The sequence below is a fragment of the Amborella trichopoda genome, chromosome 9 (assembly GCF_054954075.1).
Source record: "Amborella trichopoda isolate Santa Cruz 75 chromosome 9, AtrichopodaSantaCruz75HAP2 v2.0, whole genome shotgun sequence".
Taxonomy (NCBI): Eukaryota; Viridiplantae; Streptophyta; class Magnoliopsida; order Amborellales; family Amborellaceae; genus Amborella; species Amborella trichopoda.
In genome coordinates, this window is record NC_142344.1 from 20,889,027 (window position 1) to 20,910,019 (window position 20,993).

A 20,993-nucleotide genomic window follows, 5' to 3' on the forward strand; every position below is an offset into this window, starting at 1 on the left:
AAATGTAAGTTATTTCAAGGTATTTGGTTGTATTGTTTATGGAAAAAGAACTTCCCAAAATATAGAAAAAATTGATATAAGAGGCGAAAAATATATCTTTATTGGATATAATGAAGTTTCAAAAGCATATCGCTTTTTCAATCCAAAAACAAATAAATTGATAATTTCTATATATGTTGTATTTCATGGGAAAAGTAAATGGAAATGGGAAGAAAAATCTGACCGAGAACCAATAGCAATATTAAAAGAACAAGGAAATAATCCACAAGAAAGTGCAAACTCTCAATCAAGCCCAAGAACAACATCTCCAGGTGCACCAAGTCAAGGCTCATCAGACTAAAAAACACCACAAAGAAAGGTACGTTCACTAACAGAAATTTATGAATCATATGATATTGCTCTTTTTACTAGTGAGCCAGAAAAATTTGAAGATGCCATAAGAAAAGAAGAATGAATAAAAGCCAAGGATGAAGAAATAATAGTAATAGAGATAAATCAAACATGGGAGCTAATGGACTGATCAGAAAAAAAAGAAGTCATAAGACTAAAATGGGTCTACAAGACAAAATATAATGAAGATGGCTCAATTAAAAAACACAAGGCCCAATTGGTGGCAAAAGCCTATGCTCAACAACCAGGTATTGATTATACTGAAATTTTTGCCCCAATTGCACGAATAGAAACTATTAGAACTGTCTTGGCATTAGCTGCACAAATGAGGTTGCCAGAATTTCAGTTGGATGTAAAATCAACATTTTTAAATGGAGAACTTGAAAAAGATGTATATGTTGAACAACCTCAAAGATATGTGATAGAAGGAAAAGAAAATAAAGTATGTTGACTTAAAAAGGCCTTATATAGATTGAAACAAGCACCACGAGCCTGGAAAAACAGAATTGACACGTACTTTTGCCAAGAAGGATTCGAGAGAAGTCCTAGTGAACCGTCACTCTACATAAAAAACAAAGGTACACATGATTTTCTAATAGTTTGTCTTTATGTTGATGATTTGATTTATACTGGCACTAACCAAAAGATGATGGAGGAATTCAAGAAAAGTATGATGAACAGATTTGAGCCTTATGAGATATTTTCGTGGGATTCAAGTAAAACAATCAAATGGAGAAATTATTATTTCCCAAGAAAGATTTATAGAAGACCTCTTGAAAAAGTTTGGTATGACAAAATGCAAATTGGTGGCTACTCCCATGGATTCAAATAAAAAATTGTCACAAAATGATGGAGCACAAGAAGCAGATGCATCTTCTTATAGAAGTCTTGTTGGCTCACTTATCTATCTCACAAACATAAGACCAGATATCGTTCATGCAGTCAGTATTGTCTCCAGATTCATAAGCAAACTAAACAAGGTGCATTTTGTAGTAGCCAAGAGATAATAAGATATGTTTAAGGACCTAAGAGCTTTAGTCTCAAGTATACTACAGAGAAAGACAACAGCCTGGTTGGCTACACAGATAGCGATTGGGTTGGATCGTTAGATGATAAAAACAAGCACTTCAGGATATGCATTCTGCTTGGGATCTAAAGTTATATCTTGGTCGTCAAGGAAGCAAAAAACGGTTAACCTATCATCTGCAGAAGCGGAATATATTTCAGCCACTAGTACTGCATGCGAAGCGGTTTGGTTGAGAAGAATTCTCTATGACCTGCGTCATGAGCAAAAGGATTCAACAACAATCTAGTGTGATAACGTGTCAGCTATTGCTATGACGAAAAATCCAATGTTTCATAGCAAGACAAAGCATATAGAGCTTCGCCACCATTTCATTAGAGACTTGGTCGAGAAAAGGGAGATCGAGCTTAAATTCATCAGAACAAATGATCAGCTTGCAGATATTTTTACAAAGTCGCTTTCAACAGATAAATTTAGGAAACTCATAGAAGAAATGAGAGTGACAAATTAAGGAGGGATGTTAAATTATTAATTTGTCCCTCTCTCTCTAGAAAACTCTCTAAAACTTGCACCTCTCTCTCTCTCTAGAGGCTTCTCTTCCAACCACCACCTCTCTCTCTAGAGGCTTCTCTCTCAACCACCGCCTCTCTCTCTCTCTAGACTATTCTTCTAAAGTGGTGGTAAAACCGCCACAAAAGGCCTATAAATAGGGGATGGAATGTAAAGAAAATAGAGAGTTAAAAAAAGACGCCTAACTAGTGTGGTCCCTTAGTCCATATTAATTTGTTGTATCCATGCCATTTCATGTAATAGTGAAATATCTTTGACTAAATATTGCTTCCTCTTCACCCCTATCATCGTTCCTTCCTATTTTCCAAATCAAATTACCATATCAATGCTTCTGCAAATTCCCAACAAGAGAAGCCCTATATCTTTTGCCCACTACGGTTGTTATGTGTATGGGGTCTTGTTATTTGGCCTTGATGATTGAAGCCTTGAGGCACGATAATGAGACAAGAAAGAAGAGAGAGAAAGTGAGTGATGGTGAAAAGAATATGAAGGGGATGAAGAGATAAAAATAGTTACTCCTTTACTGCATAAAGGAACATACTCCGTCAAAAAATAGTCTGTCAAAGCCTTCTTGAAATATCCGCCAAATTTGGTCCATCAAAGCCTCCTCTTTTAAATATTTCTATTGTGTTGAAACCCTACTTGTGGATATGAAACCTGTCTCTAAATCTTAGAAGGGATATATATCAGTATCAATACATAACATTATATATATGTATCTGTATCGATGTATATCTCTTGATAAGATTAGTGAGTATCTATCAATAGATGTTGGTATTTATCTTTAATTATTATTTGTCGTATATTTATACGGAATCTTCTATATTCGTTATCAACATAAATATACAGAGAGTTCTCTGCAGTATTATGAGATTTTAACATGGTATTAGAGCTAGAGCTATAGACTCTCCTTATAGTTCTCCTCAACTTCAGATCTGAGCTCACACCACAGATCTGAGGTTGCCGTGCGATAGCCTCTTTGCCTAGCCTATCCGCCTGCAGTGAGGCCTCAGATTCATTTCAAAAATTTTATGCTAGTCTCTCCTCAACCTCTGCTCTCTGCTAGTGAGATTTTTTTGATTCATCTGTTATCTGATCGCTCAGGAATCTCTGACCCGTTCTGTCGAGTGGTGTTTCAACTCATTTGTTCTCTAATTAGTTCATAAATCAACCATCTTGTGGTAGTTGAATCAATCTTGAATCTTATTGATTCGAATTCTGATCATGCTCTTGCTGCTACCTGGTCAAGCTCCAAATCTAGCCTCTCGCTCTCAACCCCGTTGCTGCTTGTTCTCTCTGTCTGATGTTGTTTCCTGCTTATTGTTGTTGTTCTCTCACGCTTCCGAAAGTCATGTTGTTGTGTGTTCTACCAACTGATGGAGAGGGAAAACTCTCACATTGCCACAAAGGCTTCCCTTTCACATTCTATCAAAACCCATTCATGCAAAACCCATTATTAATATTGCACAAAAATATCCCACAAAAAGCTTCTTTTTCCTTTCCCTTTGCACGAATTCCTCATCTGTTGGTATGGGATATGAGAGAGGTGCAGATGAAATTGATGGTCCACGCAATTTTTTTTCTAGTTTGGCTCAAGCTTTTGAGAGAGAAAGAAAGTCACAACCCTAAAAGTCCCAAGATCAACAGTTATGGGGCATGCCACTGTCACATTATCTGCCACCATAGAACCCTTTACTGTAGGGCTGCCCTATGATGACAATGTCGAATTTAAAACTTGCCTCTAAATCCACTTGTGAAAAATGGCCTCTAAAAACAACCAATCTGCCTTATTTGAAAACCCACCCCTCTACCGGTTTTTTCCTCTAAATCTCGATCTCAAGGTCCATATCCGACTGCGATCTCACCCAGCCACTCTGACCTGATATTGTTATTGACCATTTGAAACACCCCTTTGAAATGATCTTTTTTTGTGATCTCGAGTTTTCTGTTGGTCGATCATGTCTGATGATCAAGTTCTTTTTTATTCGATCCTGTGTGATCTTTGTTTTTATGATTGAGTTTTCTGTTAATCATATATGTTCTTTGTATAATCGAATATGGTGTTCTGTTACTCGCTCATGTCTGTTCTGATCTGTGAGCTGTTGAATCAGTCTCGGATCCATACCGACTTCTGTTGCCTCTTCTAAGTGCCATTCTGTTTTTTCAGTTGTTTCAAATATTTTTCTGTCTTTGGTGAATATATGAATTTTTTTTCTTTCATTGCTCGAGCCTATCATGTTCTGCCTGTTGATCTGTCTTGGATCTTATGTGAGCTCCGAATCAAAGATTCAACTGCGCTGGTTGATCAAGCAATCTGAAGCTATGCATCTTAAGATCCTGCTCGTTTTTACAACTTAGTATTTAAACTCCAGCTACTCTCTCAAAGCATTTCGAGTTTGAAGAGGGTGTTAGAATGGATATATATCAGTATGGATTCATATCAGTACATATATATATTTGTATGGATGTATACCTCTTGATAAGATTTGTTAGTATCTATCAATAAATGTTGGCATCTATTTTTAATTGTTACTGGCCGTATATTTTTATGGGTCTTGTATATTCTTTATCAGTATATCTCTGCAGTAGTGTGAGAGTCTTACAATCTTCTTATATTAATGGATACTCGTCTTTATCAAAAAAATATAGGCACATCTAATAATTTACATCTTTAGGAGACATGTCCTTAATTGATTAGGTAATCATTGGAGATTATAAATTATGAGAATCACTCTAATAATTAAAGTGAAAATATATAATATAATTACTTTAAAATATAACAAATATTTAAGTCATGTGTTATTTAATTTGATTAACATTCATCTTCTCTCACTCAATGTTCTATCAAGTGTATAATAAATTCACAATTTGATCTAGTTTTATATACTGATTTACTTGAATTACAAACCACTTTACTTGAACCGGAACTATCCTTTTGGACATTTTTATTGCTTCTACAAGTAAATAGTATTGTATCATTTCTAATCTCAATTGAGGGGTTAATGGATAAGAATAGAACCATAGATGTTGTAGTTCCTCTGCTCTGACCGCCCAGGCCAAAGGCCTACTCTTTATGTGAATTTTTTCTTATGACTTTATTTTTATATACAACACGATTTAAGAAAATTACATTAATAAAAATCCAAGCTTGTGATAAGACTCATATAATTTGTATGTCTTTATTTTCTCAATTTTATGTAAATCATGAGAAACTAGTGATTATAACTATTATTGTTGAAGAATATTGGTTCTTGGTACTTGGCAAACCATCAAGTTACTAGGTATTTGGTGAAGCATCAGGTTATTAGATTTCTTTTGAGGGCTCCCCGCTACCTTTTTATAGAGATAGACATAGAACTTATGGAAGAAAATTTCGCTCATAAGGTTTCTTTAGGATTATGGATTTAGATGTTAGACTTCAACTTGAAAAGGGATTCTACGTGGGTTGGTCTTCATACTCTTTGGTTCAACCAATCTTTTCAGACTTCAAATTCTGATTTTTATTCGAGATAGGATGGTGTCATCATTTTTGTAGTTGATTCAACTCCTTTGTTTTTAAAAAATTTTAAAATAGGAGAATTTTGAAATAGAGACTAGTGCTAAGTTTTTAAAAAGTCAATTAAAGTTTTAGAAAACAACTACCTTATAAAAAATCCAAACTTCAAAAAATTTTAAAAGTTGAAATTAAAAACTTTAGAAGAACTTAAAACTTAGGAAGAACAGCTTAAAACTTAGGAAACTTGTATTTGAAAATTTTGAAAGTTGAAACTTTGAAAGAACTAAAAATGGTTAGCATTTTCAACTTGTGCAACCATGGAACCTCATGCAGTGATGGGCATTTTCAAATCAAGCAGTTTAACGCTATGTAGGAGACGTATTCAAATAATTGAACTTCATGACGATGATGTATTAAAATTATTTAGCATCATGCTGGGGATGTATTCAAACAATTTATTATCACATAGAGACTAGCTTTGATTTTATGGGGAGAATGTTAGGCGGTCAAGATGCAACATACCTATAGGATGAATATAGTTGAGATGATGATGTTGAGATGGATGAGTAAAAAAAAAAAAATGGACATAATTCGAAATTAATATATTCAAGAGAACTTAGATGTGGCTCCAATAGACGGATAAGATGAGAGAAAGTAGACTTTGGTGGACTGGTTATGTACAACATAGACAAAATACAATACATGTTAAGAGGTACAAGCTGGTTCAAGTGGAACGTTAAAAAAAGACAAGACATATTCCCAAAAGGATATGGCTGGAAGTAGTGAGAAATGATATGGGGATTCATAGACTCACTGAAGGTATGAACATTGATAAAATAGAATAGCAGACCAGGATTCGTGTAGCCAATCCAAATAGTTGGAAAAAAGTTATGATGATGAATGATGATCGAGGATTCACTCAAATAGTTTAAATACTGATGATGTACTTAAAACAATTTAACGTGATGATGTACTTAAAACAATTTAACGTTATGCTAGGGACATATTCAAACAATTAAAAATCAAGCTGAGGATATTTTTAGATTAAGAAGTTTAACATCATCCCAAGAATGGATTCAAACTTGAAAATTCTTCTAAAGAATTTTTGAAATGGAAATATTCTTTTTTGGAAAAGATTTTCGAAATGTTTAAGAAAAGTAGGTCTTATAAATTAGCCACTTTTGACACTTTTGGTGGATTGATTTTCTTAACAGTTTTTTTATTATTATGAATTTTATTTTTTATTTATTTTTATTTAGGAGACTCTTTTACTTACCCAAAACCTAACTTAAAAGCTAAATTTTAGAAAATGAATCGCTTCTTGAGTTTTTCTTAAACCTTTCAAAGTTCTTACAACTTTATAGATTGCTCCCTTACGGGATAGGTTTTACAGTTCTACCACCTATGATCCTATGGTGGAGATGAGGAATTAAGGCTTGAATTGCTGTAGTTAAATCTTATGAGCTCGTGCTATCATTAGCTGGGATTTTCTAGACCAGGAATAATCAAGTAGCACTTCATCATCGAATTTTAGTCCTTGTGTGGCAATCTAAAGAGGAGTTCTTCGAGGTTTTCTAATGAACCAGTCCTGGAAAATGCAAGATATTGGCCTTAGATCTTGGACTTTCAATTTCATCTGCCACTGTCGACCCTTTGAGGTTCAAATGGTCAAGGCCCTTGGAGTTTATTCAAAGAGATCATTTTCTTTGGTCCTTTGGACTAATTCCTCTAGATTGCTTTTAGGGACCAGGCCTATATTGTCTTGGAGATTTTGACACCTTTTTTTTTTCCTTCGAGTTTTAGATGCCTTTTCTTTCTTTTTTTAATATTTTTTTGGATGGCTATCCTTTTTTCACTTTTTATGTTCACTTTATTTTAAATGGGTTCCCTCTTGATTGTCTAGCTCGGTGCTTTTTTTCTTTTTCATTTTTCACTCTTGAATAACCACCTTGTATTTGTGGGTGGCGAGGCATCAATAATAGGAAAAAAAGAAGAAGAAGAGGTATTTGGAGGCTTATTTTCTTTTGAATTTGTATGTAGCTTGTAGATGGAACTTTTCTTGACTCTTCCAATGACTTTTATTTTGTTTTTCCGCTTCTTGATTGGCAGTGCTTCTTCTTCTTTGTGACGCATCATCTAAGGATCTAGGCAAGGATGCCGTCATATTCCCTCAGGAACATGATCATCTTCCCTCTCTCCAGGTGGCAAGGGGTTCTAATCTCAGTTACCATTAGATCGCACTTGCCATAGTTTCCTGTTGAACTGCCCCATTCAAACTTTGGATCTTCGAACTCAGAATCACTCTTAGTTTTCTAGCTCTTTGATCTCTTGATCAAGTAGTTAATTCTTTCTTACTTTTTTCCTTTTTAATAGGATTATTATTGTTATCTATTAGGTTTTTTTAGCAAAGTTTAAATTAATAGCCCCAATGTAGGGGTGTTAGAAAAGATCGGTTGCACATGGTACTTTTTAAAGGTACCCTGGACTAACTCACTTGCAGCCTCATGACGATGTGGTTCTTGCTAGTGCTTTGGCCAGCGATTCTAGAGAAATAGGACAGATAGATGGTTTTCGATCCCAGTATTTTGTTTATCTTTGAAATATGTGGTTTTAGAAGCCATGTAGTGTAGTGTATCACGGTGTAAGTTCGGGCTCTAACACCCGAAAGTATTGCATTGTTGGCTCATCCTCGTTACTCGTGTCTTAGAGATACTCTTAGATGAGGAGAGTGAAGGTAGCAGCATTTCTGTACCTTGTGCCATGTCGAAGTTTGTAGGATGCAGCCTTGATATCACTAACTGCCCTTATTGTGTTATCTCCATGTGGGGTCTATTAAGTGACTTGTCTTGATTATGGGTTGCTCCTATTAATAGAGAAGTGCTCCTATCCCTATTGATTTTCTACGGATTCCTCTTCTTTCAGTTACTCATCCCACTTTTAGGTGGGCATTAAAAACATATGGCAAATTTGGTCCCATAGGATTTTCAGGAGGTCATCTTCTAATTCTTGAGGGGATGGAGAATTCAGGTCCACATTTGAGAAATAAGTGGACTTGGGTCCTCTAGGTTGTTATCTATTCATCATCCCACTTATGCGGGTCTTCAAGAATAATGGTGAGCGTTGCCCTCATAGTATTTCAAGGAGGTAGTCTTTGGTTCATAAGGGATTTAAGAGATTGGGTCCATATATGGGAGAATCAGCGAACTTAGTTTTTCAATCTTTTTGCCATCATGCATTTGTATGGATGACTTGGTCCACTTGTGGGTTTGTTTGTTTGGCTGTTGTTGGGGTGGTCGAAGTTATCTCCTTTCCCTTGGGAATGACACCTGAGAGTGGCTCTGCGGAGATGCCTTTTTCCTAGTTAGGGATAGAACTAGGCTTGGTCTCTTCTTTAACAGTTATAACGCCCCTATCTATTAGGTCTTAAACTACATGCGTAAGACCAGGACATTCCTCAATGCTGAGGGCATAATTTTGATGTGAATCGCATCACTTCGACTTATCTTCAATATAGAGTATAGAGGAGAGGAATCCTTATGGTAAGCAATTGAACAAGCTTACACTTGGCTAGTGAGGAGAACCTCACCCTTTGTTTGTTTCCTTTAGGGATATCAATCCCTTAGTCGTATTGTCTTGCACTCGTCATATGTAGGATCGATCCTTGCCTGTGACCTAAGGCCATTATGGATGAGATTCCAGCTTGACTTACTATTTGTAATTTGGTTGATCTTTCCACTAAGCAAGGCTTCACTGTAGTTACGTTGTTGTTGAGGTACAACTATTATTTTATTTTTAGAGGAACTAGCCAAGTGCAACTTCACCCATTCATAAAGCGAGACTCTCTTAAGCACAAAGTCAAAAGAAAAGTGTATGACACTTATACTAAAGAACAGTTTATATTCTAAGGTGACATTTTCTAGAATAATGACGATCTTCATAAGGATAAGAGAAAGTAGATTCAATGGCATGTGAAGCAGTATAACATAATCGCTCAAAGAAGCCATGGAATGGTTTGTCATTGCTTTGCCTTATTAAGGTGGGCCGAGGCTTGCTTCCACTGTACTGGGATTCAAATCTAGAGAATATTTCAACCAGGGTAGCATGAGGGTTATCCATCATAAACTCATGGTGTCAAATCAAGGGTCCTTCTGATAGACAATGTTAAAACATTGCCTTAAGGCGATTGGGTCTATCATGTAAGGCTGGTGTCAAAAGCAAAAAAGTGGTGACATGTAATTTCGAGTCGCCCTCGCCGTGAACTTATTTTTGAATTTGTGCATTAGGAACCCACTGAAAGATCATTGAGATTTCTGAGGGTTTCTTGCATGTAAGCCTTAGGGTTTGAGAAGTCATGTGCCCCCGTTCTCACTAAGGCATTATGGAAGAATTTCATGGTTCCCACCATGTTGGCTAACTGAGTTTTCGATACCAAAGCCACTTGACCGACGGGTGGGTTGGTTGCCTAACATAGACTTGTCTTATGAGGTAGGTGAGATCTTGTTAAATTTGAAGTTGGATTTGGGAGCCAAGTGGGCTATACAGACTGGTTGGCTAAGGGAGCCATTGAGGTTGTTAGGTTGACCCGGGTTAAGTCCTTGAACTAAAGCTTGAATGTTACAACCCCGACTAGCTAAGTTTTGGAAGAAAGCTTGCAAGATACAGTGTTCACTAGTGGCTAGTGGATGAATTAGTGTTGAGGATGCCTCGTTCCATACTACTAGCCGACGACTAGAGCTAAGATTCACTGCTTGAATTAGTGTTAGGGATGCCTCTTTACTACTACTACTACTCCTACTACTAATATTATTATATTATTGACCTAAGAGAAAGAAACAAGGAGAATTTTCCATCCATAGGGAAAACTGCTCGTGGTGAGTGTCACTAGATGTCTCAGCAATGTGTATTGTCGCTGGGGGATTATCTATCCTGGCATGCCTCGAGGTTTCTTGGATGTTCTAATTTGGTCATTTGATGTCCAAAACAGTCCCCCTGGGAATGTGATGTTTTCGACTAATTTTAAACAACCTTTAGCTTGATTGGCCCCACAATAGGCACCATACTGTTTGCATGTGAAAATCTGAGATAAAACTGCTCAAATTCTTCTTATTTTCTTGGAAGAATCTAATTTTATAGGGTTTTTGAGGTTCAATGGTGGCTAGATTTTCAAACATTAAAGTGATAAGAGACCTAGGATTTCTAAGGTTTTTAAGGCTAGGATTTCTAAGGTTTTTAAGGCCAGTGGTTAGAGTTTCAGAAGGACTCTAGATTCTAGGGTTTTTTGTCTTAAAATAACACTAGAGGTGGTCTACTTATAAACAGAAGGACCAAACCACACTACTGACATTCTGGAACCTTATGGAATGTTGGTGGAGTTAGTGACATGGTCCACATCGCTACTAGCAATGCTATCCATGTAACTGAGCCCTCGGTGGCTCCAGATTATGTGGGAAATCCATATGGTTTTCAATTATTTAGAGATCTGGTCGGAATCTGATATATACAGACATTCGATTCAGATATTTCCCTTCTAGATCCTTGGACCTGCCTATTTTCGTTGCTTATCCTGTTAAACTGGGTTTTTTAGTGGGGATTTTCTAATTACTCAGGGATGTCCAAAGGTTTGGACTATGGTTATAGGGTGTCTTAAGCATCACTAGACTAGTATAGTTCAAGGTTGTAGGTTCCTGTTAATTTCCTTAGAAAAAATTGGGGGTTGTCTACAAAGACAAATAAGATAAAAGTCTCCATGGGGTTCAGGATTTTAATTTAAAATGGGGGATTTCTCAAAAGTCAGGAAAATCTCACTGCGATAGAGAGAAAAATCAAGTAGGGTTTCAATGGGTATCAACATTTCTAGCTATAAACTTAGGGGTCATAGCACAACTAAGGTGAGTGGGTAGGTGAAAAGTGGAAACAAAGAAGAAACAAAATAATACTTGAAACATCCAACATACACTAGGGTGGAAAGTCTAATTTATGAGCCAAAAAGACCAGTCTTACTAATCAACAACCCGTTTTATCTAATTCAATGATATTTTCAATTTGATGAAATAATTAGGTAGGCTAAGGGGTTGGTTCGCATTTCAACTAGTCAGAGCAGCTTGGCCAGTCTTGATAGATTTCCTTTTAATGCAAACATGACCTAATTTTATTTGATTATTGACGAGTGTAAGCAGGACCTGAGCTACAGGCCAGGGGTGACTAACTCTCACCTTCATTACTTGATATTGCTGTTTCGATTATTCAAATTTAGAAATTAAAGGGTTTCAAATTTTAAAGTTAGAGACATGTAGCACTACTAATGTAGTTGCTATCTATTCAAGCCCAAGCCTGATTCCTTGGAGAGTGAAAACCTCAATGAATACATTACATCATAAGTCAGTATGTTTGGCAGAATAGAATTTCAATATTTAGATAGTCAAAAATTCCAATAAGGGCATTACTAGCCTTTTACTTTATGAACTATATATTATCTTGATTTATATTATTTGGAGCCTGTTTGACTATCTCTTTATGGCATTTCTTCAAGCACATTGTAAGCACAGAGCAGACTAGTGCTCCAATGAATCCTAGTGTTTTGAATGAACATATCCAACAACCCAAAACTCATCTCGTTAGAGATAAAGTATCCAACTAAAGAATATAATAAAAACGTAAAATTAAAAAAAAAATAAAAAATAGAGTATAAAATAGATCAGAAAATAGAATTAGAGTGGGATGCCAATGGAGAAAAATTAGGTATCAACGAACAATAAATCTTCAATATTATTTCCATTTCCTTATTTTGCTTAATAGTAAAAACCCAAAAACTCACTTGCTTTTTACTATATAAAAAAACCCATTAACCATTGCAGTTCATCTCTCATGGTAAGCTCTCTCTCGACCCAATCAACCACAAAGATATTGCTACTCATAAATGTGAGGAAAAAAAAGGATTCCAGAGAATGCTAAGAGCGATTGATGAGAAGTGTCCTCCAAAATGACAGTAACTAAAGAGCCCCGCTTTGATATATAAGGCCTTCATCTTGATATTTGAAGATACAATTTTGACCTATCAAACGTGTATTTTCTCTTTCCATATATTCAAACTCTTTTGAATCACTTAAAATTTTGAAATATTCAGATAGTTGAATGCAATCAAACGCAATCAAACCATGGGAAAGGTTTCTATGCTTCCCCAAAATCTATCCTCTCCAAACCATCCAATTTTGGTCATGCGAGCTATTCGTCGTTTGATTTTAGATCCGACGTATTAACGTATTTTATTTTTAATTTTTTATATAAATAATATGAATATGAAATTTGGTAATTTCATTAGGGCATACCTATAAAAAATATTGAAAATAAATTTTTTATAAAATATATTGGCTCTTTAAAACTTTGAAAGGTATTTTGGTTTTCAAAAAGTATTTTGGTCATTTTATTTTATTGAAAATAATTTTTTTATATTTTTCATTAATACGAATTTAATAGAGGAATAGGCAATCAAAATTTAGTGTCAAAATAATTTATATAAAGAAATAAAAAATAAAATAGTGTAGAGAAATAATATTGTGATTGGGATAATCTTAATCTTCTATTCGGAATGAAAGGTTGGATAAAACTTCTATTCCGTAAAAAAAACATAGAAAGCTTGCCCATCAAACATAGCGTCAAGTAATATCATTTATTAGAAAAAAAAAAAAAAAAAAGAAGATTATCTCTAAACGTTTAGATGCGACAGTTACGGCTTTGTCCACTCTCTCCATCTTTTCGGAGAAAGTCTTTCTTTCCTGCCATCTCTCACAAACAAGGAGTATCTTTCCCGATCTTTAATATTCCACCATCCTCTAATACAATCGCATGTATCACGCTGACTCAAAACCCTAATGTCAAACTTCTCCAGATCTTCATTTTTTTTTAATGTCAAACTTCTCCAGATCTTCATTGATTTTTAATGTCAAACTTCTCAAATCATTGAGATGCTCGATTATGAAAATCACCAACATGTTATAAATGTATTCCTATAAAACTTCCGCTAATTAGTAACATAACTTTTCCCTATATCTTTTGCTAATGGACACAGTTAGCATGCGGTTAAGTCCACATGTATAAATGCGGGCTTGACAATAAATATATTTATTAAATATAGTTTGATCCTAATTTTTATATTTAACATGAATATCATGATTATATTAAAAAACATTGGACCGTTAGTTACAATTGTTTTTTAGATGGACCACCTATTTAATTTTTAGATGGACCACCTATTTACATCTATTTTTAAAATGGACGCCTTATACGTCTGCAGTGCATATTGTACAAATGCCGTCCAGCCCGCATGAAACAATTCCTTACTAATATGTTGCTCTTATTTAATTGAAACTCCACATTTACCTGCTCTTGTATATGCCTGATTCATTTGGTGTTCAGTTTTCGAGCGACGACTTAGCGGCTCACAAAAGGGAAATAAGTTGAATCACAATCAAACAAAACACAACCAGGAGCTGTGCATGAAGGAAATAATTGTTTTATCATCAAAATGCTATAATTTGAAGTTTAAACCAATGTTTTAGGAATTAGACTTGGTCACCCATAGGGGTGGCCTAGCCTAACCAGGCTTGGGCTTGAGCCAAGACATAGCAAGCCTAGTTCGGGCGAACTAGCCCTGCTTAATATGGCCAAGACCGGGCTTAGGCCAAGGCATCTTTAGCCTTGTCAGGACTGGGCTAGGCCTAGGCCGGCCTTATGGAATCAAGGCTGGGTTAGGGTCAAGGCTGGCGTAAACTGTTATAGCCCTATGCCCAATGATCGGGTTAGAATTGCCTAGTAGGCTTGTCACTCTCTATGGTTATTGTGTTAGAAAATAAAAAAGTAGAATGAGGACAGTAGTCCGAGTCCCTTCCAAGGAAAGCAGGACTTTAGCTAAATAAGTTAAGGGTAGGAAAAACTAGGCGGTTCAAATTCAGACCTCTCGGTTGAATCGGAATCGGCCACTTGTCTGTTCTGGTTTCGATCGGTTTTGGTGAACCGACTGGTCTCAAAAAATAAGGGATTTTATTTGTAATGTACTTTTTAATGCTTTTCATCATTTTGGCAAAGATTGGAAATTGTTTTGGCCATTAATACTTATTTTTACATTTTTCTATCTTTTTAAAAAAAATTCAAAAATAACCCTGGGCACAAATTGATTCTTAAAATCCATTTATTTAATTAATTTTCAATTTCATTTGGATGTGTTTTGTTTAATCATGCTTTAAATATACTTATCATATTTTATTAGTTTTTTTGTTTTTTAATTCTTTTTAACACTTTTTTTGCTGTCTAGGACATGTCCAGTTAAGTCGGTTAGATCAGCCGGTTTACGGGTTAGTATCGAGTAAATGTTTCTAGCCCTATGTTCAGTTAACCATTCCTATTCGACTTTTCCATTCAAAATTCACATGCATTAAAAGCTGAGGCCCACTACCCTCGAGACCATTCCAAACTGGGCATGATAGCTCGACGGTCGCTAACTCGGGCAATTTCAAACAGGCTCGGGCAGTTTTAAACATTAATATAACTGCCAGCCCCGATTTTGAAAAGAAAATCTCTCTTTCCCAAGTTGAAGGTCGATATGACGGTGGTGTAACATTATTCTAAACAGAGTATTGTTTGTCGAGATGTTGGTGTTTTAATATTTCCAAATGTCATTCTTTAACCAACTGAATGTGATTTTGCATTAAACAAATATAGCCTCCAACTCTATTGCCCTTAAAACTTGCCTCCAAATCGGCACAAGAAGTTTCAAGGAAACAAATCATAAACCTTGTCAACATTACAATTGCCAACTATTGTTGCCAAAAGAAATCAATCTTATCAAACTATATAGGGCTGGCAATGAGTCATATGGGCCGGTCCTAAAAAACTTGGGCCGGTACTAAAAAACTAAGGCTTAGGCTCCAAAATGCGGCACAAGGGCTCGATTAGGACTGGGCAACCATTGTCGAAAGACAAAGCCCGGCTGCGCTTGAACCAAACCTACAAGGCTGGCCCAGTTCAGCTTAGCCCGCAGAGCTCAGGCCTGACCTACAATGACTAAGGCCAAGCCCGGTGGTTAGTCTACATTAGTTTATTGGTTCATTATATAGAGAAAAAAAGAATCAACTTAGTGAGTTTCCCATTAAACGACAAATCGCTTTTAGTATGGAAAAAGTTTACATGTGAGGCACTAAACAATCAAATTAAGATGCACTTCAAAAATTTCACTAGAGGAAGTTGTTTTGATGCTCAAAAATTTTCAAACTAATCATCTCTACCTCAAGATGCATAGACATAAGAAAAAATGGATTTCAAATATTGGAGATAGTGCTTCTTCTAATGTATTTTTTAACCGTCAATTTTCAAGATTTACAAGTGTTTTATAAATCTGTTCAATCTACACAAATTTTGAAGCTTCAAATTTTATAATTAAAGATGAAAATAAATTTTCAGGCCATCACAAATATTTCTAATATTGAAACAACATCTTTCAACACCATTTGAAAGTGCGCCGTACTTTGATTGTTTAGGGCCTCAGCCTTATACAAAACACACCCTTTTAGTATTGGCCTTTTATGTTTTGTACATCACCAAATTCAAGTCCATATGGCCTAAACAAGCAGGCCGACAAGCGGTTTCCTTCATTAAAAGATATCCAAACGCGTTTTTACATCTGATTATAAAACGACCCAAGATGTTCAGTCTGTGACCCATAACCGTTACAGCTAAGCCCTAAGCTGCCCTAAAATCTTATAAATACGTTGCATAACTTCACCACCTCGATAACCATTACAACGTACTTTCCATTGTCCTAAAATTGAAGTCTCCCTCTTGCCAGTTTCTTTTGTTTCTAGGGCTTCCTTCCATGGATTTACAATTGTTCCTTCTGCCTTTTTTCTTTCTGTCTCTTGTCAATGCTCAGCTGCGCTTCAACTTCTACAACTCGACATGTCCAAATGCCGAATCCATTATAAAATCTGCGGTCACAAACCGCTCTAACACCGATCCATCTATCACTGCGGCCCTCCTCCGCATGCATTTCCACGACTGTTTTGTTAGAGTAAGTATAATTTATGGAAACCCTAGTGTGTATTCTCTTTCTCTCTCCTATTAGAATGTTAGGTGCCAAGTCATGAGCTAACCTATAATCCAACACAATGAACGGGAATTTAAAAGCACGTTGTTATGCTTGAGAATATTTTCATATAGAAAACTTCTCTCGTGTGGTCAAGTGTGAGAATATTTTTATATCAATTGGTGTTAGTGCATCTTTTTGCATCAATTGCCAACTAATTGATATAAAAATATTTCCTCCCTAGACCACATGAGAGAACCTTTTTATGTAAAAATGTTTTATAAAAAACATTTTCAAACCAAATGTATTATAAGACTATCTTTTCAGCCATCTTCACTCACATTTACATTTTCCTTTTTCCTCTGTCTTTCTCTCTCTCTCCAGGGCTGCGACGCCTCGATCCTCATTGACTCAACCACCAAACACAAATCTGAGAAGGATGCAGGCGCAAACCAATCGGTGCGAGGCTTTGAGCTCATCGACGAGGTCAAGACTGCCCTTGAGAAGGAATGCTCAAACATTGTCTCCTGTGCTGACATCGTCACCATCGCCACCCGTGATGCCATCGCCCTCTCAGGTGGGCCCGCCTATGCGGTTCCCACAGGACGAAGGGATGGCCGGACGTCAAACCCTAATGAAGTCAACCTTCCAGGTCCCACCCTCTCAGTGCTTCAAGCCTTCTCTTTCTTCCAAGCCAAAGGCTTCACTCTCAAAGAGATGGTCACTCTTTTAGGTGCACACACAGTTGGGGTGGCTCACTGTTTGTTTTTTCGAGATAGGCTCTTTAATTTTCGGGGAACTCAAAAACCAGACCCATCAATGGACCCAGACTTAGTCTCTAAGCTCCAAAGGCAATGTGGCAGAAACAACTTGCCAATTGCTACAGACCCAACTGCTTTTCTTGATCAAAACACAAATTCTACAGTGGATAATGAGTTCTATAACCAGGTTTTGAAGGGAAAGGGAATTTTGCTTATAGACCATAACCTTGGGGCTGACAACTCTACAGTGGGGTTTGTGAAGCAATTTGGGGGAGATGCAAATGGGTTTTTGCAGGACTTTAAAGCTGTAATGGTGAAGATGGGCAGTTTGAATGTTTTGGTGGGGAATGCAGGGGAGATAAGGAAGAACTGTAGGGTTTTCAATGCAACCCCTAAACCTAGTAAGGGGAAGTAAGGGATTGGAAATCCAGAGAAAGAAAGCGAGGTGCATTTTGTTTGGCACAAGTACTTTGTTAGGGTGCGTGTTTTGCAGTGAGTTTGTTTGATTTAGGATTGTGGGAGTAAGGCCTGCAACTGCATTTATTAATAATGTATTTATCTCAACTAAGTGTTCGGGATTATTGTATTAATTCACATTTACCTTAACTGGAGATGCGGTAACCATTTAGTAGATATGTTCATTTGGATGCTTTTCAATATATTTTGACTTCATATTTTTTTATCTTGATTTTTCTCAGTATATAAAATTTAACCAACCTTGATATTAATTTTGTTTTTTCATGGGAATGATAAATAAATATTGTACAAAAAATAATTTTTTTCATGGGCAGAAAGAGGAAATGAACAAATGTAATCACAAATCACAAATAAAGAAAGCTTTATACCAATTCCATTATATAGTACATTTTAAAGATAAGGAAAATTTACAAAAATAGCCATAAGAGATGAATTATATAGTACTTAACTCTTTTCCAATCATTTTAAGTCATAATCATGTATCTTTTGATGGGTATTTCGAAATAAAATCAAAAGATATGGGTAAAACGTTACATAGTTTATCTCTTATGAGTTATTGGATGAATTTCCCTAAAGATAATGATCCCAAATTATCATATTATGGACTACAAAACATAATAATCCAAAGTGTTGGCAAATAACATAATAATCCAAAGTGTTGGCAAATTTGATTGTTAGCCATAAAAGAGAAACGTGGAAAACACAATTATAACTAATCATATCTTTGTGTGCTAATTTATGCTCAACGTTGAGTACAATAGTCATCCCAAAGTACAGTAGCAATGTAGTCTTTGCAATTCATTACCATCATTTTTATCGGCCGGAGTGATTACATTATTATATCGATTTGATCTCAAATTATTTGTTTATTCAATTGATTCAAGTTCAAGATCCCTGTCATACTCCTTATACAGCAAATCATCACCACAAGTTATAGTTCGGGTATGATTATATACATTACAAACATGATGCTGCCACTTTCTGGAGGAACCATTTCTTCAGCACACCAAAGGTATGTTCTATAACATTCCGAAGAGATGAATGCTGATGGTTGAAGAGACCATTTGCATTTCATGGATCTAAATTTTCCAACTATAAGCCTTCAAATGATACCTCGCAGCTCTAAATAGAGCTATGAACTATGAAGTCGGCATTAACGAGATAGTATTTATCTGAATGGAAATAAATGTCAAGTTTTATTACATAATCTAAAAAAGATAATACTTTTGAAATGGATAATAACTATGACATTTAACAACATTGAAATGAAATTTAAATATATCAACAAAAAATGTCACTTTTAAAGGTAGGGAAAAGAACATTGACATTTGGGAACCTTGAAACCAAATTTTGGTGCCACTTTTAACACAAAGGGCATATTTTGTTGGTAATGAAAGTATTTCCTGAGAAATATTTTCATAGTTTGGTAAGGGAAGAAAGCATATGAAAATGATACTCATAGTAAAATATTTTACCATAAAGTGGTTTACTTTTCATGAAAACAAAACCACACCTCAACCCTTGGGGAGGCTTTTCGAGGGGTTTTATTTCACGTGCTGATCTACTTTTTACTATTCACGTTTTGCAATATAATATATTTATTATATTATATAATATTTTACTTATATATTAAATAATTTATACAATATATAAATTATATTTAAATAATATTCAATATATAATATACAGATAATATTGTATATTAAAAGATACATTAATTTATATTTTACTATATTTATAATATTTTATAATATATTAATATAATATAGTAAATGTTTTCTAAAAATAATTTTTTGAATTTTAAAATTACTAACACACATGGGGGCCCACTATACTCTAATTTAGAACATGTGTAGAAATGCGTAGGACCCAGTAGAGCTCCATGGGTTGCACGCCCTACATAGTGCAACCTTCTTTCTTATTTTGTGGCATTCTTGTTGGCCACTCAATAATGGAAATGAAAAAGGAAGGTTTTTTTAAATGAAATCTATTTTGACTTTTCTAAGAGAGAATAAATGGAAATAAAAAGAAAGAGAACTAGGTTTTCCTTGTATTAAATATTGGACGGTATTAGGTGAAGAAAACTGAAGGAGAAAGTTCTAACACCTTCCATTTGATCATGATGGCCAATCTATAGATTGTAAGGCTAAGATCTCTTACCCCCACAGGTCACCTTTGATCAGTAGTCTAGATTAAATCTCTATAAGGATGGCTAACCCTAGAAGCCTTAACCTTAACCACAAGTCTATATATTATCTCATTGTCCCAAATCTCTACAACACAAAAGTCACATCTCTATCTCTTTAAATGTGGCACGCTACTCTCTTATCTATCTAGCTTCATCTCATCCCTCTCTCTCATTCTTACAAATTTTAGAGAATAGAAAAAGGGGCACACCCCACTCATATAGTACGGGGGGCCACGGCCATAGTTTGTTCCAGTGTTCTTAGTATTGCTTACGGGTTTCTAGCCATTGCTTCCTATAGTTGTCAGATTTAAGAAAGACCTTGATCACGTGTGTCATCGGAGGAGGAGACCTTAATGGAGTGTATCAAGTCCAATTGAGGTAATCTTTTGATACTTTATTTTTATTATTGCAATTTGTGTTTCTTATTCTCAAGTCATTGTTCATGTAATTTTCTTTATACAATATAGAGTTGTACTAAGTGGCAACAAGTGAGAATCTAAATTTATGTTTTTTCTTTGTTCTTTTGAGTTTATTTTGCAATATTTGGACTTTTGTGAGTGTTCTAGCCGGTTAAGTAAAAGAAAAAATATAAACACCACATAGCGTGTTAGTTCACCCTGCCCAACTTTCAAGGTGCATGTATGGATTCAACCATCTGTCCCACCAGTCCCTTAGAAATGGCTTTAAATAGGTTTTATGATATGATAAGTATGAAGGTTGATTAAGCATATCTAAATCATTGACCATATCCACTTATCTCTCACGATACGGTTTGAAATGTTAAACTCATATCCTTGTTTGAATTTGAAAGCACCTCCAGATGGCTTTAATGATTGCCTTGATACTTGAATTTAAGCAGGTAACTACCAAGATTAATCGCGATATTCCATGAAAAAATTAAGGAAAGTGGTTATTCCTTATTTATTGTTTACTAGTCTGCAGAACCGTTCCAACATGTTTGAGTATTTCTATTGTCGTTTTCTGATGATGAATCTTTTCACCATGAAATTATG

General features: G+C 35.5%; 1 protein-coding gene across 1 annotated transcript; it reads left to right on the forward strand.

Moving 5' to 3' along the window:
• Positions 1-16,276: 16,276 nt before the first annotated feature.
• Positions 16,277-17,960, forward strand: LOC18436420 (peroxidase 44). The gene is made up of 2 exons (XM_006846440.3): positions 16,277-16,539; positions 16,939-17,960. Exons 1-2 carry the CDS (start codon positions 16,345-16,347, stop codon positions 17,728-17,730), a joined length of 987 nt encoding a protein of 328 aa, XP_006846503.1. The 5' UTR covers positions 16,277-16,344; the 3' UTR covers positions 17,731-17,960.
• Positions 17,961-20,993: the final 3,033 nt, after the last annotated feature.

What these genes read in the sequence shown, in the direction of transcription:
- LOC18436420 (XM_006846440.3), top strand. Translation starts at nt 16,345, where the DNA reads ATGGATTTACAATTGTTCCTTCTGCCTTTTTTCTTTCTGTCTCTTGTC. An exon ending in TCCACGACTGTTTTGTTAGA is followed by an intron (nt 16,540 to 16,938) that starts GTAAGTATAATT and finishes CTCTCTCTCCAG; the next exon opens with GGCTGCGACGCCTCGATCCT.